Genomic DNA, 15,184 nt, shown 5'->3' with positions numbered 1-15,184 from the left:
ACGTAGGGAGCTGCCCCCTCCCTCCCCCAGGCCCGCTTAGTCAAGGAGGGGAGAAAAGATGGCGCCCAGCGCAAGGCCTCTCGGGAACCGGCTTAACTCTCTTGGGCGGGACCTTCTCAGTCTTGCCAGCACTGTTCTCCCGGGGCGGCACCGGACGAGGGCTACCTGGAAGGCGCTCATCTTGGTTCTGGGGAGAGTTTGAGTGTGCCTGGGACAGAGGCACAGGCAGGTATGGCTGTAAACTTAACTCCCAGCCCCGTTCAAGCCGTGCGCTGGCTGCGTGGCTGGGTGGCTGGGTGCTGGCTGGGTGGCGAAAGGCAGGTCGCGTCTCTCTGTTCGGTCCTGAAAGAGAGGTAGCTGCATCTCAGTCCCCTTAACGTGCCACCTGACTCGAGGACCCTGCAAGTCAAAGCATATACTGGGTGACGACGGCTCCACGCCCAGGTCAGGCTGGGCTTTTTTGCCAGCTACTTGCCAGAAAGGATTTGGGTCTCATTGATCCACCCGTAAATACGGGCTTGTGTTGAAGTTTGCTCCCATGCCAATTTAAGTACATTTCTTAATTTTGCTACTGGTACAGAATAGGTGCTTAATAAAACTTGGTTAAAAGAATGAATGAATGAATGAATGAATGAATACACCAAACCGGGTCTGTGACTTTAGATTTGGGCATGGATTCTTGTTGGGGTTCTGGGCAGGGGGATGAGGGGGTGGGACGTGAATTTGGGCCACACCAGGTCCTGGATTTCTGGAGGTCTGATTGCTGGAGGCTGTCCAGCATTCCAGGTGGATGGGGAGGTGAAATGTGAACTCAGATGGACAGAACTCAGGAGTCTCCAGGCTGGAGGAGGTTTTATCGGGTTGGATGTGGCCCTCTGTTGAAATCCCACCCTCCACAGACTCTCAGGTTTGGGTCCCGTTGTGGGTGACCATGGCAGGCCCCCGCTCATGGTCAACCCAGAGGCCCGGCCGGTGTGGTGTTTTATCCTTAGCTCCAGATGCTACAGGTATCTCGTAGCCACCTCTCCCTCCTCCCTTCCCCACCTCCCATCTAGCTGAACCTGAGAGGTGTTGTCCAAGTCACAAGAACCAGATACCAGATATTTCATTAGTCTAGAAGCCTTTATTTGGAGAGGGATGCTTGTGGAGCTGGCCACAGCTCCTGTGCTGTACAGAGGCAGAGTTATTAAAACAGCCTCCCCTGAATTAGGAAGGGAGTGTAGCCTCTCCTCTGCCAATGCTAGTTATGCCGGAGGCCAAAGCACCAAAGCTTGGTGGAGAAGGTGCATGCTGCATGGGAGAAGGCGTTCACTCGTCTTAAGGCCACATACGAGTGAGGGCGGGGAGGTGAGTGGGGTTTAGAAGCTGAGTGGGCACATGAGGCTGAGCAGAAGTGGAAACCTGAATCTTGTATCTCGTCCCTTGATCCTCTATCTACTGTGGTATGACCTTGAGGCAATGGTTGTTCCTCCCTGGGCCTGTTTCCTCATCTGTAGAATGGGGCAGTAGTGTCTGCCTGGAGAGGAGATGGTTACTGCTGACCCCAGGCCACCTGCTTCTACCGCTCAGGCCAAATGAGGCAGGCCGGGCACTGCCGAAAGTTGTCAGCAGGCTCTAGAGAGATCCTGGAATTTGCTAAATGAGGGGTGAGAGGAAGAGGACAGGGTTTAGTCTCAGGTTTTCATAGGATTTGTCCAAGGCCAGGGGCCAGCCAGCGTCTGTCTTCCTGTAGGAAGAGAGGCAGACCTGGAGGGATGACAAGGATGGGCTAAGTTTGGGCCTCTCTCACCTCCCCGGGGCAGGTGTGCGTGTGTGTGTGTGTGTGTGTGTGTGTGTGTGTGTGTGCAGCTGCTGTTGCTTCTCCACGGCTAGAGTCTTGGGACAGGATCGGGGCCTTTGGGCTGGACTAACAGCAAAAGGGGCCAGCAGCCCCCCCCCCAAGATACTTTCTTTTGTGGCCCTCAAGCCAGGATGCCTTAATGTCAAATGGCCCTGCCACTCTGGAACAGACCCGAGGCCTCCGAGTGAGCCGGGCCAGAACTGGGGCAGGGCTATAGGAAGAGAGGCGCTATTTGAAGTGGGACAGGAAGTGGGCAACAGGGTAGTGGGGCCCATCGATGCCCAGACCCTGGCAGAGGCCCAGCAGGCGGAGACGAGCCTCAGCCGGGCTGGGCCCAGCACAAGCCACACTGCAGTAGGGCTCCTCGTATTCACCGGGCGCCGGGACCTCCTCCAGCAAATTGAAGCGCAGCAGGCCTTGGTCATGAAGAGCCTGCAGGGTCTCACGGCTGGCGGTGGAACTCAGAGCCTGAAGGTGCTGGGAAGCCAGGCACATGACGCCCACCAGGTGGCCACGGGCGCGCGGGCGGGTGGGCAAGGCAGGGCGCAGGCCGCAGGCCACCATAGCCGCGGCCAGCAGCAGGTCCACACCATAGAGCTCCAGGATCCAGTCTCTCAGGTAGAAGCCGCCCATCCGAGGGTTGATCTCGATGAGTTTCGGCCCGGCCCTGGTGAGCTTGAGCTCCACGTTGAAGACCCCATCCAGCAGCCCGCAGCCCAGGCAGCAGCGGAAGGCTGCCTGCACCAGCTGTGCCTCCTGCTCCGGTGCCAGCCCGGTGGGCATGCAGGCCGCCGTCTCGGTGAAGCCAGGCAGCCTCGTGGGGCCGTTGTCGGAGACGAAGGCGGCCAACAGTCGCCCGCTGTAGACCACCAGGTCCACATCGTGCTCGGTGCCCTCAATGAACTCCATCAGCAGCATGGCGTTCCCCCAGCCCAGCCCGATGCCGGGGTGGTCGGCCTCACCCTGCAGGTCGCGGGTGACCCGGGAAAAGTGTTCGTGGCACTGCGGTGCGTCCTCCACCAGCCGCACACCCACTGCGCCTGCCCCAAACTCCAGCTTCATGACACCCGGCAGGGGCACCTGGTGGACGGCCCTCTCCACATCGGCCTCGCTCTCCAGCGGGCAGCAGGGCACGGCATGGAGGGAGGGCGCGGGCCAGGGCGGGCCCTGGCAGCGCAACAGGTGCAGCTGGGTGCAGCTCTTCTGCTTGGCCAGGCGCATGGCAGCCGGGGGGCTGCAGGGCAGACCCAGCTCCTGGCAGAGCAAGGCCGTGAGCACTAGGCAGTCGTCCCAGTAGGAGAAGCAGCCGTCGAGCTGCAGGCCACGTGCCCGCACCAGTTCCGCCAGCAGCCGCGCATTCTCTTCGTCCCTCCGGTGCTCCGTCACATCAAAGTGGATGAAAGTCTGCACCAGTTGGGATGCAAAGTGGTTGGGATCCGCCTCCACTAGGTGAAGCTGCAGAAACCACCAGAGGGCAACACGCCCAGGTCAGCCTCGGCCGGACGCCGGGGAGATAGGACGGGGCCACGAACGTGGTTCTGGCCCTCAGAGGCGACGGAATCACCGGAATCACCGGTTCTGAGTGCTCAAAAAAACATCTGTTGATGACTGACTAAATGGAAGGTGCAGAGATAACACACTCAACCCAGCCTGAAGGGGAAGGAAGGCATCTCAAAGGAGGCAATACTTCTGTCGGGAGCTGAGTAAGAATCAGCCAGAGGAAAGATGGCAGGAGGGAAAGGGTGTGATCTGAGTGGGCAGGGGCTGGAGCAAAGAGAGAGAGGGGTGGGGGGGGGAGAGGGCTGCTGGGCTCATTCTCACTCTGACAGAGCTTGTAGGGGAACCACCAGGGTTAGGGTTTGGGACAGGTGGTCTGGTGGCTTTGGGCATCATGTTCTTGGCCATCATTCACCCAAAGAGTTCTGACCCTCAGGGGTGCCCACAAAGGAATCCAGTGAGGCCCTGTGCCCCAAATCTCACTGCCCGCTGGGGGAACACAGACACAAAGCAGCGGGTAACCAGGGCAGAGACAGCTCCTGAAGAGAGGGGAGGGTGGCTGCCTGCACAGTAACACTAGGCGGGGGGGGGGGGGGGGGGGGGGGGGGGGGACATTCCAAGTGGAGAGCACCGTGTGCAAGGCAGGGAGTGAAAAGACGCGGGAATGGCTGGGGGGAGAATGTCCTAGGGGGCGTTGTACTGCGGAAGAGGGAAGAGGAGGCCACTGTGGTAGATTAGGGCCACAAAGAACCTAGACGTTTGGCCTCTGTTTTATCTGTTCAGTGCAGATAAGAATGTCTGCGCCACCTGCATGGCCCCGGATTCTGTGATGTGAGGCCACTGCTCTGAATCTGATTCGCGATGTGTAAACTGCTCCCCAGCACTCTCCTCACGCCCTCAGGAATCCAACCTCGAAGGGTCTGCCCTTCTGCAGCATAGGGCCGGGCTCCTCAGCCTGGCATTCGGGGTCCCGGTTCTGATACTAACACTGAATGACCCCCTCCCCCCACCCCCTCCAGCCCTTCAACGCTGGTTTCTTTTTGCCCCGAAGGGCTCTCTGCCCTCCCGGGGGACCTCTTACACCCGGCTGGAGCAGAAACGTGGCCAGAGGCCAAAAAGTTTAGACTTCTAATCTTGGGCGGGGCGGTGGGCCCCACCCCTCCTCCTGGGCTCTAAAGCCCCCAGCGGACACGCCCAGCTCAGGCTCCGCCCCTCGCGGTGCTGGCCCCGCCCCCAGAGCTCACACCGCCCCCGCGCCCAGGGCACCGCCTCCACCTCCACTGAGGCCCGGGGGTCAGGCCCGGCCCCGCCCACCTTGAGCCCGTAGTCGCGCGCCGCCTCCCACACGAACTTCTTGCTGACGCCGCCCGCGCCGATCAGCAGCAGCTGCTTGCCCTCCATGAGGCAGTGCGCCGAGCGTCGCAGCATGGTCTCCACGAGCGGCGCGGCCGCCGGCTGCGAGCGCGGCGCGGCCCACAGCCCCTCGAGCGCACCGCACGCCTCCAGACACAGGCCGCAGTTCAGCTCCAGGGCTACGGGGGTCAGCGCGCGGCCTGCCACAGTCAGCGCGAAGTCGACGCCTGGGCCGGGGCGGGAGGACGCGGGCTCAGCGCCGCCTGCCCTCCGGCCTCGACCCCCGCCCCCGGCCCCGGCCCGGGCCGCCCGCGCTCACCGAGGAAGTCAGTGCGGGCCCGGCGCCCGCCGCGCTGCTCAGCGCTCAGGCCGGCCTCCAGGGCCAGCACGGCGGCCAGCGCGGCCTCGGCCGCTGCCTTGACGCGCCGCCGCACGACCGCCACCTGCGTCGCCTCACCCAGGCCGCACCGGGCCAGTGCCACCTCCAGCGTCTGTGGCAAGGAGCTCCGGTGCCGCAGAGGCCGGTCCTCACGGCCCACACTGCACACCACCTGGGCAGGGTGTGGCTGAGGGTGTCGGTCCGAGAGCAGCCCTCCCAGGACTGACACTGCCCCCCCACCCCCACCCCCGCCCCTGCACTCCTACCCCGGTGCCCGGAGATCCAGGCCAGACCTCTCACTGCGCATTCAAGTAGCCCAGTCCTCCTTTGTGACTTACGCTGCACAAGCCACTTTCCCCTGCCACTGCCCATCTGGTCCTTTACACCCTGAGGGGCGTCTACCCAGGCTTCCGGGCCCAGCTAGGGTCTCTGTTCCCTGAAGGCTCCAAGCCTACTTGCTGCTGCGAGCCCCGGGGGCCCGTGCCACCCCGCTTGGCTCAGAGCTATGCTCCCCGGAGGGTCCTCAAGCTGCCCTAAGTTCCCCAGCTTGGAGGCCCCCTCCTAAAGGGCCCTGGACACTGGAGGTTCAGGGACCCTCCGTCAGCCCCTTCTGTGGGCAAGAGCTCCTTGGGAATAGGATTCAGCCCTGGGCCCTGGTGCCTAGTATGGAGAATCAGAGCTCCTGATGGAGGAAGGGTGCAGGAAAGGGAGGGAAAAAGCTTCAGACCCAGGAGTCCTCCAGGACACCATCAAGGTTCCCCCCAAAGATTTTGTCCTCTCTCTACCCTGGGGCCCTCAGCAGCTCATTGGAGCTGGGCTGGGTTGGGCTGGCCTGGGCTCTGGCAGCAGGGTCAGGACCTGAACCTGGGCCACACTCACCTTGCTCAGCAAGGGCCTGTCACCCTGTGTCCGACATACCACAGCACAGATCCGCACAGCCAGCTCAGGGCCAGGTGGGGGACTGCCTGGGGAAAGACATGAAGCCTGAGCCCAGCACAGAGCAGCCAGGAGGCTGAGCCGGCACCCACTCCTGGCTGGCCCAGGTGGCTCTCACCTGGGAAGGGCAGCCGGGCAGGTGGGCACACAGCCTCCACCAGGACACTCTCCTCCTCCTCCAGTTTCTCCAGCAGTGCCAGCACCATGTCGACCACCGTGCCCAGCTCCTTTCGCGAGTACAGACGCAGTGCCTGCCGCCCCCGCCAGCGCCAGCCACTGAGCTTCACGGCCACCTGCAACAGGGAGGGGAGGGGGGCCTCCTTACCACCCCACGTACGTATGGGGTGGGATGCTCACACGTAGGATCCAATGTGTAAACTGAAGTAAGAAGGCAAGGGGTCGCCACAGAGATAGGCCAACAGCAGGACCCCAAGTTGGGGACAACTTCCCAGCAGGACTTGGTAACCATCCGTGGGTCCCATCCCGCTGGCATCCGCACAGACCTCGAAGGCAGGAACCTGTTACCTGCAGGGCATCACCCAAGGCCTCGGAGTGCAGAAAGGCCTCTACTTCCTCCTTCACCAGTGTCTCCTGGCCCTCTTTGCCACTCAGCTCCACCAGCCGTAGTCCTGGGCTGGCATCCCCTACCCGCAGCAGCGCTGGTGGCTTGTAGGTGAAAGCCAGGGTAGCTGGCACAGCCACGCCACTCTGCTGAGCCAGCAATCTCCTGGTCAGCAGCCTGTCTTCCAGCAGCCGGGCCAGCTCAGCTGAGGCTCCTGTGGGGCAGGTCAGGTCACGGGCAAGTTCAGCCGCCTCTCGACCCCGGCCAGGTCCCAGCCCCAGGCCCGCCAGGAAGTAGGTGGCTCGGCGTGGGGGGACAAAGTCATCCAGGAATGTCAAGCCCCCCGGGTAGAAGCTCACGGCCTTGGAGACCAGCAGGGCCGACTCGCCCGGCTGCCCAGGTGCTGGCACCTTCATCAGCCAAGCAGGGGACAGGCAAAGGAGCATGTTTCCTGCGGGCAGAAGGAGGACGGCTGCTGGCCAGGGAAGGCTTAATGCCCCCAAGCCCTCCACCTCCAGCCCGGGGACCCCGGGTAGTAGGGGGCAGCTGCTCCCAGAACCCACCCCCACTCAGAGCATGGCAGCTGGCCCAGTGGAATGCAGGCAGTTGCCAGGGTCAGTGGGTATTTTGGGATGTGGCCGGGCCAGGGCAGGGCTGCCCTTTCTGCAGGAGGGGGTGGGGGAACTTGGGCACACACTCACCGGGCTCTGGACCCCTCCTTCCAGCAGCACGGACAGAAAGGTGCTGGGGGATCCCAGAATGCACAAGGTCACCTCCGCACCAGGGCAGCCTCGGGAGGGGAAAGAATGTGGCCACGCTCAACAGGGGCTCCCCCCGATATCTTTCTGCCTACCCTTCCCTGTTCCATAGCCCTGCCCTCTTCTTAGGCCCCCAAGTCCTTCCCAGAGTGGGATGAGAAGAGTAGAGAGGACAGAGAAGAGACAGGAGAGAGAAGGGGCGCTGCCTGCCCATCCCACCCCATGAGGGTGGCTCCCTTCTCTCTGCAGCTGGCCTGGAAGATACTGGAGGCCGGGTGACCGGAGACCTGGGTTCTAGCCTGAGCTCTGACACTGACTTTCTCTGTGACCCAGGGCCCCCATGTCTCAGTTTCCCAGTGTGTGATCCCCAGGAGAGCCCAGTCTGTGATTTTCATGTCTTCTCCCTGTGAACCCTTCTGTCCACACAAAACCTTTGTGGCCATCTAGTATATTAAACAGAAAAAGCAGGGGAGGAGTCTTGAGTCCCAACTGTTAGCAGCTCCCAAGGCACTTCTCTAGAAGGTTTCGCTCCACAGAACATGGATTACAAACCCCATGGCTGGGTCTTCTGGGATACGAGGGAAGTCTGCATCTCTGCTTTACTGGTGCCAGATGCCCTTTGAAACAATACTTGCCTGCCCAAAGTTTACTGGCCTTGCTTCCCTGGCTTCGGATCCAGACAGAGCCTGGGGGAAGGGGCTGACCTTGACAGGGATGGGAAGCAGGCCGGGCTGAGGGTGCCTCCCTCCCCCTCCCAGGGATACACCCCTCCGCGGAGCCCTCGGATACCTGTGCGGGGCACCTGGCTGCGGTCCTGGGTCTCCGGCAGGCCAGCTTGCTGCAGACAGCTCTGGAGGAGGCTATAGTGGTAGACGGTCCACGCCCGGGCCTCCGCTCCCTCGAGGGAGCCCTTGCAGTCCAGGCCCACGTCATGGCGCCAGGAGCCAGAGAAGCAGCCTGGGGGTGGCAGGCCGGCGCCTCCTCCCCATGGGCCCTCCTCTTCCTCCAGGTCCTTGGAGGCCAGCGGGCAGTCCCACGCGGGACCCAGTGGATCCAGAGAGAGCTGAGAGGGCAGAAGTGGTGGGTCTTGGGCAGAGTGGGCAAAGGACACGTTAAGTCACCCAAGGGTACAAGCCCGCCACACTCCTGACCTTGGGTGATGTTTGGGGCAGACACTGTCCTAGGAACCAGGAGAGGATGGAGTCAGATTAGGGGATGAAGGCCTGTCCCCAGGAGCAGGCAGGTGGGAGAGCTTTGTAAACCGTAGGCGCAGCGCCCCGGGGAGGGAGGGGTAGGTAGAAAGCAACGTGCTGCTGGCTGGACCACTGCCCCCCATCCCACGCCAAGGTCTGCCCCAGCTTGGTTCACGGGACCAGAGGTTTTGGTCTGTTTGTTCATCAAGGCAGTCCTGGTGCATAAAACAGTGGCACGCCGTAGCTCCTCAACAAATGTTGACTGAAGAAGAAATGAACAAACGAGCCGAGCGATCACTCTCGAGCCGCTCATTTCTCTCTGCTTGTCCGTAACCTGCCATCACAGAGTTCTGCCGAGGCCTAAATACGTAGATGGATCTGGTCCACTGCCATCAAAGTAGGTCTTGAGGACCTCCTGTGTGCCCAGCCCTGTGCTAGGCATTGGCAGGGGAACAAAGCCGGTGCCCTTTTTACAGATGTTCTGAGTCATGGAAATGCTTTCTTTGGGTGAAATTTTACACCCCTGCCCCTCTCTGAGTCTGGCTGACTCCCACAGGAGGCTGCTCAGAGGCTCAGTGTGAACACAGTGGGGGACACAGGTGGGCCTGTCCTCCGGGGGACAGGCTGGGCTACCTTGTGAGGTTCCTTTGGGCTCTGTGGGGGGCCTGGCATCTGCCCTGTCCCACCTCAGGATGCCAGTGAGGCTTCGACTACAGTCATGGGGAGACCGCGTGCTGTGGCCCCGGAGGGCAGGTCTGGGCCCGAGACCTGGGCTTGAATCAGAGCTAACCAGTGCCAAATTCGGAGCCTCCTGCCTTCTCTTGGAAGGTGTGCTCCCTGAGAGCCCAGACTGTGTGTTCACTGATACATCCCCACCCCCAGAATGGTGTGCACAGATGTACGTGCACAATAAATGTTGCAGGATGAATGGGTGTGTGCCAAAGGGGACCAACAGTGCCCATCCCCGGGGCTGATGGGGGAGCACCTGGCACACAGAGCTGGGAGGCAGCAGGGGTGTGTGCAGCTGGTCGCAGGCCCCAGTCGTCTGCACGGGGGTGCCCCCAGGGTTAGGCTGTTGGATGCCAAACTCTGCCCTCTGAGCCCTCCCTCTGGCCAGGGGCTTGGGCCTTTGGAGGGAACGACCGGAGGATACTCACCATCTTACAGGTGGGGTGGCTGGCAGACTAATGGCAGAGACAAGGGGAGAGAGACCAAGGCGGGAGTCAGGGCAGTGGGGTCTGTACAGACCCCACTGCCCAACCCCTAAGACGGGAAGAGAGGTGGCCGCCACGGTGCCTCCCCCTCACCCCTGTCCCTGACAACAGGTGTCCAAGGCTGCCCCACCTCCACCCCAAGGAGACGGTGAGATTTCGGCCTCCGGGACCCCACGGATCCTGCACCCCTGAGCTCACACATCGCGGGCTGAGCCAGGGCGCGCTGGGTCCCCGAGGCCCCTGCCCCCGCAGCCCTGCTCCCTGGCTCTCCCCGGGGCGCGGGCAGGAGCCGGGGTACCTGGGGGGCTCCCTGGCTCTCCCCGGGGCGTGGGCAGGAGCCGGGGTACCTGGGGGGCTCCCTGGCTCTCCCCGGGGCGTGGGCAGGAGCCGGGGTATCTGGAGGGCTCCCTGACTCTCCCCGGGGCGCGGGCAGGAGCCGGGGTACCTGGAGGGCGGCGGCGGCAGCGGCAGCGGCGGGGCTTGGCGGGCGGCGCGGCGGCGGTGGCAGCACGGGCGGCGGGAGCGGGTGGCGCCGCTTTATATAGCAGTCCCCGGGAGGGAGTGCCCAGTGCGGGGCGGGGGCGGCGCGGGGCCCCAGCCAGCACCCCACCCCCCACCGCCCCGCCGCCCGCGACCCAGCCCGAGACCTGGGCTCCAGGGTGGAGCCGGGGAGAGACGGACAAAGTGGAACAGCCGGCCAGGTGCCAACGGACGGGGATGGTCAGAAGAGAGGGTCACAGACACGAGGCTGTGGGGAAGAGAAGGCACAACCGGGACAGGGGCAGAGAGAGCCCGAGAGAGGGACAGAGGGAGAGAAAGTCCGGGAATGAAGGAGGGATGGAAGAAAGGGGGAGGGAGGCGCGGAGGGAGAGGGAGAAGCCGGAGAGGGCAGAGACCGGTGGCCGGGCTGCCCTTGGCCTTTGGGGGTGGGGTGGCCAGGAGAGCAGTCGGGGCACACAGTCTGGAGTCCTGCCCTTGGATAGAGTCCTGGGCTCCCTCGCGCATCCAGCCCACAGCAATGTGTCTCAGCCAGAGCACTCTGGCCTAGGGCAGACTGTCTCAGAAGCCCCTGTTAGGCAGGGGTCCCCATACATCTGTGGGGTTCCTGCCTCACCTCTCCTGGCCCCCGCCAGAGTAGGCACCAATCAGTAAGAAGACCCCACGAGTGGGGCAGTCCCAGTTTCCTGGGGTACCCTCTGCCCTGCAGGGGGCCAAGAGGGAAGGGGGTGCCCAAGCTGTGGGGTTCCCAGTGGATCTGAGCACGGGAAGGGGGGAGGATGTATAGGATCTGCTTCGCCCAAGTCTGCTGGACGCCACAGGTCACACCCGGTCTCCCCAAGACAAACAACATGACACCCGGGTGCACTCACCCAGGCACCCACAGAAGAACACCTCAAGAACTTCTCGAGAAGTCCGTTCTCTTGCTGCGCGGGTAGCCCGAGCTCCACTGTGATCCCACTGGTGGGTGCAGGGGTGGGGCACGGATGTCACCAAGGAGCACGAGCCTTGGCAGTTAACAAGAGTTAAAACCTGAAACTCAACCGAGGAAATTTTAAATATTCTGTTGGCTTTATCCAACGATGCATAAATTGGCAACATCCCATCTAGCAGATAGAAAGGAGCTCTGAGAGGCTGTGCAGAGTGGAAGGCTTATGGGCAGAGGGGAGCAAGGGCAAAGAAGTTGCACTGGGCAAAAAAAAGTGGGTTCTTGTAAGATCACTTTCCTTTAGGGAACGGCAGAAGTCTATCAAGCACATTGCCCAGCTAGTGCTGACGGGTGATTCCCGATCCTGGTTTAAGAATCCATTTCTGGGGCGCCTGGGTGGCGCAGTCGGTTAAGCGTCCAACTTCAGCCAGGTCACGATCTCGCGGTCTGTGAGTTCGAGCCCCGCGTCGGGCTCTGTGCTGACAGCTCAGAGCCTGGAGTCTGTTTCCGATTCTGTGTCTCCCTCTCTCTCTGCCCCTCCCCCGTTCATGCTCTGTCTCTCTCTGTCCCAAAAATAAATAAACGTTGAAAAAAAAAATTAAAAAAAAAAAAAAAAGAATCCATTTCTGAGGGGCATCCGGGGGGGGGCTCAGTTGTTTAAGTGTCCGACTTGGGCTCAAGTTATGATCTCGCAGTTCTCGAGGTGGAGCCCCGCGTCAGGCTCTCGGCTTTCGGTTGTCAGCGTGGAGCCTTCTTTCGGATCCTCTGTGCCGCCCCCCTCCACCTCTCCCCTGCTTGTGCACATGTTGTTTCTCTCAAAAATAAATACACATTAAAAAAAAAAATTCATTTCTGGGAGAGCTGAGACTGGGTTTGGCAAAGTGGGACTAAGCATAAGCATCTCCATTTTGAGCCTCTGGGGGTTTTTTGTTTTGTTTTTGTTTTTCATTTTTAATGTTTATTTATTTATTTTTTAGAGAGAGTGTGAGCAGGGGAGGGGCAGAGACAGAGGGAGACACAGAACCTGAAGCAGGCTCCGGGCTCTGAGCTGTCAGCACAGGGCCCCACGCGGGGCTCGAACTCACCGACCGCAAGATCATGACCTGAGCTGAAGTCGACTGAGCCACCCAGGCGCCCCGAGCCTCTTGTTTTTAACACAAGCCATGCAGCCTCTGCGGACTCAGGTGTTTCATCCTCGAGTGGGGATTACGATGCAAATGTTAGCCCAGGCTTGGCAGGGCAGGGGGCACCTAGCAGAAGGTAAGCGCTCCCCCCTGTAGCGTGTCTTGACTTTGTGCTGTGCGGAGGGCTTTGCGTGCTGTATCTCCCTTCACCCTGTGAGGTGGCAGTTAAGAGTCTCTGCCGCTTACAGATGAGGCAAGCGAGGCTCAGAGGGTAAGAGGGCATTTCCTGTGTGGGGACTGCGGGGAGCCCAAGTTTGGCTTCCGGACGGTGTGGGGATGGGGGGACCCCTGGGATGGGTGGCGGCCCAAGATGGGGGCCATGGCGGGGATGCAACTGCCTTCCACCAGTAAGTTTGTTTATTTCAAATGTTCGGTTATTTTGAGAGACAGCACACAAGTGGGGGAGGAGTGGGGGAGGAGTCGGGGGGAGGATAGAAGATCTGAAGCAGGCTCCTCACTGACACCAGCGAGCCCGACATGGGGGCTCGAACTCACAAATCATGAGATCGTGACCCGAGCTGAAGTCGGCCGCTCAACAGACTGAGCCACCCAGGCGCCCCCGTTTATTTGTTTATTTTTAAGTAATCTCTCCACCCAATGTGGAACTCCAACTCATGACCCCGAGGTCAAGAGTCACATGCTCTTCCGACTGAGGCAGCCAGGCACCCAGGCACCCCTGCCCTTCCACTTTTTTGCTTGGCCCCTACTCCTGTCCCTCGGGCCATCCCAGGCCAATGGACATCGCCGGACACCATCCCAGCTTCAGTCCCTGCGGGCTGAGTGCTGTCAGAAGTATGGCCTGCCTTCCCTGAGCCCCCTTCCGAGCAGGTTTGTCGGGAGCCGGGGCTGCCAGGTTTACTGAGTGTGGTTGTGCAGGTTGCTCACTGCACAAAGGTACCCAGCTCAGTGGTGACCTTCCCTCTGCCACGTGGAGCTGCATGTGCCTGGAGGAGACCGATCTTTTCCCAAGTAGCGTGCAGGTGTCCTAGCGGCTAGCATAGTCTTGTGAGGACGACGTGCGCAGGTAAGGGTTTACACGAGGAGGGAGCTAGTTCTCTTCTGGTTGGACGCCCCCCACACCCCGCCTGGCTCGGGCTCCCCACGTAGATGGTTGATAATGGCACCTGCCCACAAAATGCTTCCCCGAGTAGAAAACGCAGTGACTCAGCCCTAGCTGGAGGAGTCCTGCCGGAGACCATTTGCCCCCAGGGTTTCCAGCCAGTGGGACCCACTGTCACCATGGCCTCCCTCCCAGCCTCATGACAGATTCCCGGGCCCAGGGCCGAGATTGCTGCTTTCCTGCTTCCCCACTCTCCCAGCAGAGGAGCTGAGCCCATGGAGGGTAGGGAGTTTATGAGCAGACTCTATCTGCTACAAAGACTGCATTCTATGCCTTGAGCCTAAGGTGCCTAGAACTCACTGAGCCCTGTACCCTAGTGGCTCTGCCCCTCACTGTGATCTTGGGCTGGGCACTCAGCTTCACCAGCCTCCACTTCCCCCCTTTTGTAATGAGGCTATCAGTGCTACCTGCGGGGTGGGGGGGGGGGGGGCTCTGAGAAAGTATTCTGGGAACTGCAGATGACTAGGTTATTGTTAAGCTACAGACAGGTACTTTGGTGGGGTGGGGAGGAGGAAGGGAAGGCCCTGGAAGCTCTCTTTAACTCACAGGGGCCCAGCCGCTGCCCCACATTCCAAGGGGCTGGGGCAGGGCTAGGGAGTGGGTGGGAGCAGGAGAGAAAACATCCCCAGGAGGACAGACCTGGGTGGGTGCCCAGCTATAGGGGGGACAGGTTCATGGCTGCCGGTACGGAGGCAGGGATAAACCTTGGGTCTGCCATGGGCAGCGAGGTCTTGGCCAAGTTCCCTCCCTTTCTGAGCCTCGGTTTCCCCAGGAAACTCCGCAGATCTGGATCCGGACCTCTGTGTTCTCTCTTCCGGGCCATAGGCTCCTTGGGTGCAGGATGGTTGGCCCCAGAGCCAGGGCCTGGCCAGGCACATAAGAAGCGCTATATGAACATATGTAAGAGCAGGTGCTTGCCTACAGCCGGCGGCCCTGTCACCAGAACATTCCAAATCAGGGGTCTGACCAGTGGCCAGGCTGGTGTTCCAGCACAGCCACTGGGAGGAACAGATTGAATACTCCACCATCTAAGTAAGAGTCCAGATGCTTTGTCCCAGTACTCCAGAGTCCCACCATGCCCTGCCACCCTCCACCCTCCACTCTCCACCCTCCACCCTGCAGGGGCGGGCCTCCAGGGAGGCAGGGCACCCGGGAATGGGCACTGTAGGGACACAGCCTGCATCGGAACCGGCCCTGTTGTCCTGGCGATGGCTCGTGTCCCAGGCACCCCAGGCACCCACAGGGGCAATTATCGAATGTGGGAGGGAGTTTCCATGGCAGCAGTCCCAAGGGGGTGCAGTCAAGGCTTTGGAAGGGGGCAAGGGGCCTTTGTCCTGGCACAGTAGGCTTTTGTTCTTGCCCAGCTGTCTCCGAGGACCAGACCAGGACCATGGGTGGGGGGCGGGCTTGGGTTAGAGTACCCCCATCCTTGGGGGTCCTGAACCAGCCTGGTGGGGGGGGAGGGGAGGAATAGGGGACAGAGCCCCCTCCTGGGCCCAGCATCCACTGGGGGAACCTTCCTTCCACAGGTGCCAGAGCCTTACCTGCCCCGCCCCCCACCAGAGGCCGGGCAAGGCGGCTTACCATTGGCTCCTGTTGCTGGCAATCACTTTTCATCAGCCAATGGGCAGCCGCAGTGTATCCTGTTCCAACCAAACCGGGGCTGGACTAGGAGAGGCCGGGCTGTGAGGGGGTGAGGGTGGGAGTGGAGGGGCAGCTGGT

The 15,184-nt window shown here is 61.3% G+C and overlaps 1 protein-coding gene across 7 annotated transcripts; it reads right to left on the bottom strand.

The window, feature by feature from the left end:
• Positions 1-1,103: 1,103 nt before the first annotated feature.
• Positions 1,104-15,160, bottom strand: CARNS1 (carnosine synthase 1). 7 transcript variants are annotated; one of them, XM_045486035.1, is made up of 12 exons: positions 15,047-15,160; positions 11,103-11,190; positions 10,178-10,480; positions 9,676-9,702; positions 8,115-8,388; positions 7,269-7,357; positions 6,531-7,019; positions 6,124-6,298; positions 5,949-6,034; positions 5,010-5,256; positions 4,652-4,917; positions 1,104-3,295 (listed from the first exon to the last, which is right to left on the bottom strand). In XM_045486035.1, the coding sequence occupies exons 4-12, from the start codon at positions 9,676-9,678 to the stop codon at positions 2,069-2,071; spliced, it is 2,856 nt and encodes a 951-aa protein (XP_045341991.1). In that variant the 5' UTR covers positions 9,679-9,702; positions 10,178-10,480; positions 11,103-11,190; positions 15,047-15,160; the 3' UTR covers positions 1,104-2,068. The 7 variants fall into 7 exon arrangements, with proteins under 7 accessions (XP_045341991.1, XP_045341990.1, XP_045341994.1 ...); XM_045486034.1 differs by having other exon boundaries at positions 10,129-11,190; XM_045486038.1 differs by having other exon boundaries at positions 5,010-5,241; positions 10,178-11,190.
• Positions 15,161-15,184: the final 24 nt, after the last annotated feature.

Source organism: Leopardus geoffroyi, chromosome D1, assembly GCF_018350155.1.
Source record: "Leopardus geoffroyi isolate Oge1 chromosome D1, O.geoffroyi_Oge1_pat1.0, whole genome shotgun sequence".
Taxonomy (NCBI): Eukaryota; Metazoa; Chordata; class Mammalia; order Carnivora; family Felidae; genus Leopardus; species Leopardus geoffroyi.
Note: the sequence above shows the minus strand (reverse complement) of the source record. Positions and strands in the feature narration are given on the sequence as shown.

Excerpts from the sequence above, each read along its gene's own strand:
- CARNS1 (XM_045486034.1), bottom strand. Across the intron at positions 7,358-8,114 it reads CAGCCAGGTGCCCCGCACAG|GCTGCCCTGGTGCGGAGGTG; the intron begins GTATCCGAGGGC and ends TCCCCTCCCGAG. Across the intron at positions 3,296-4,651 it reads CGCGCGACTACGGGCTCAAG|CTTCACCTAGTGGAGGCGGA; the intron begins GTGGGCGGGGCC and ends TGGTTTCTGCAG.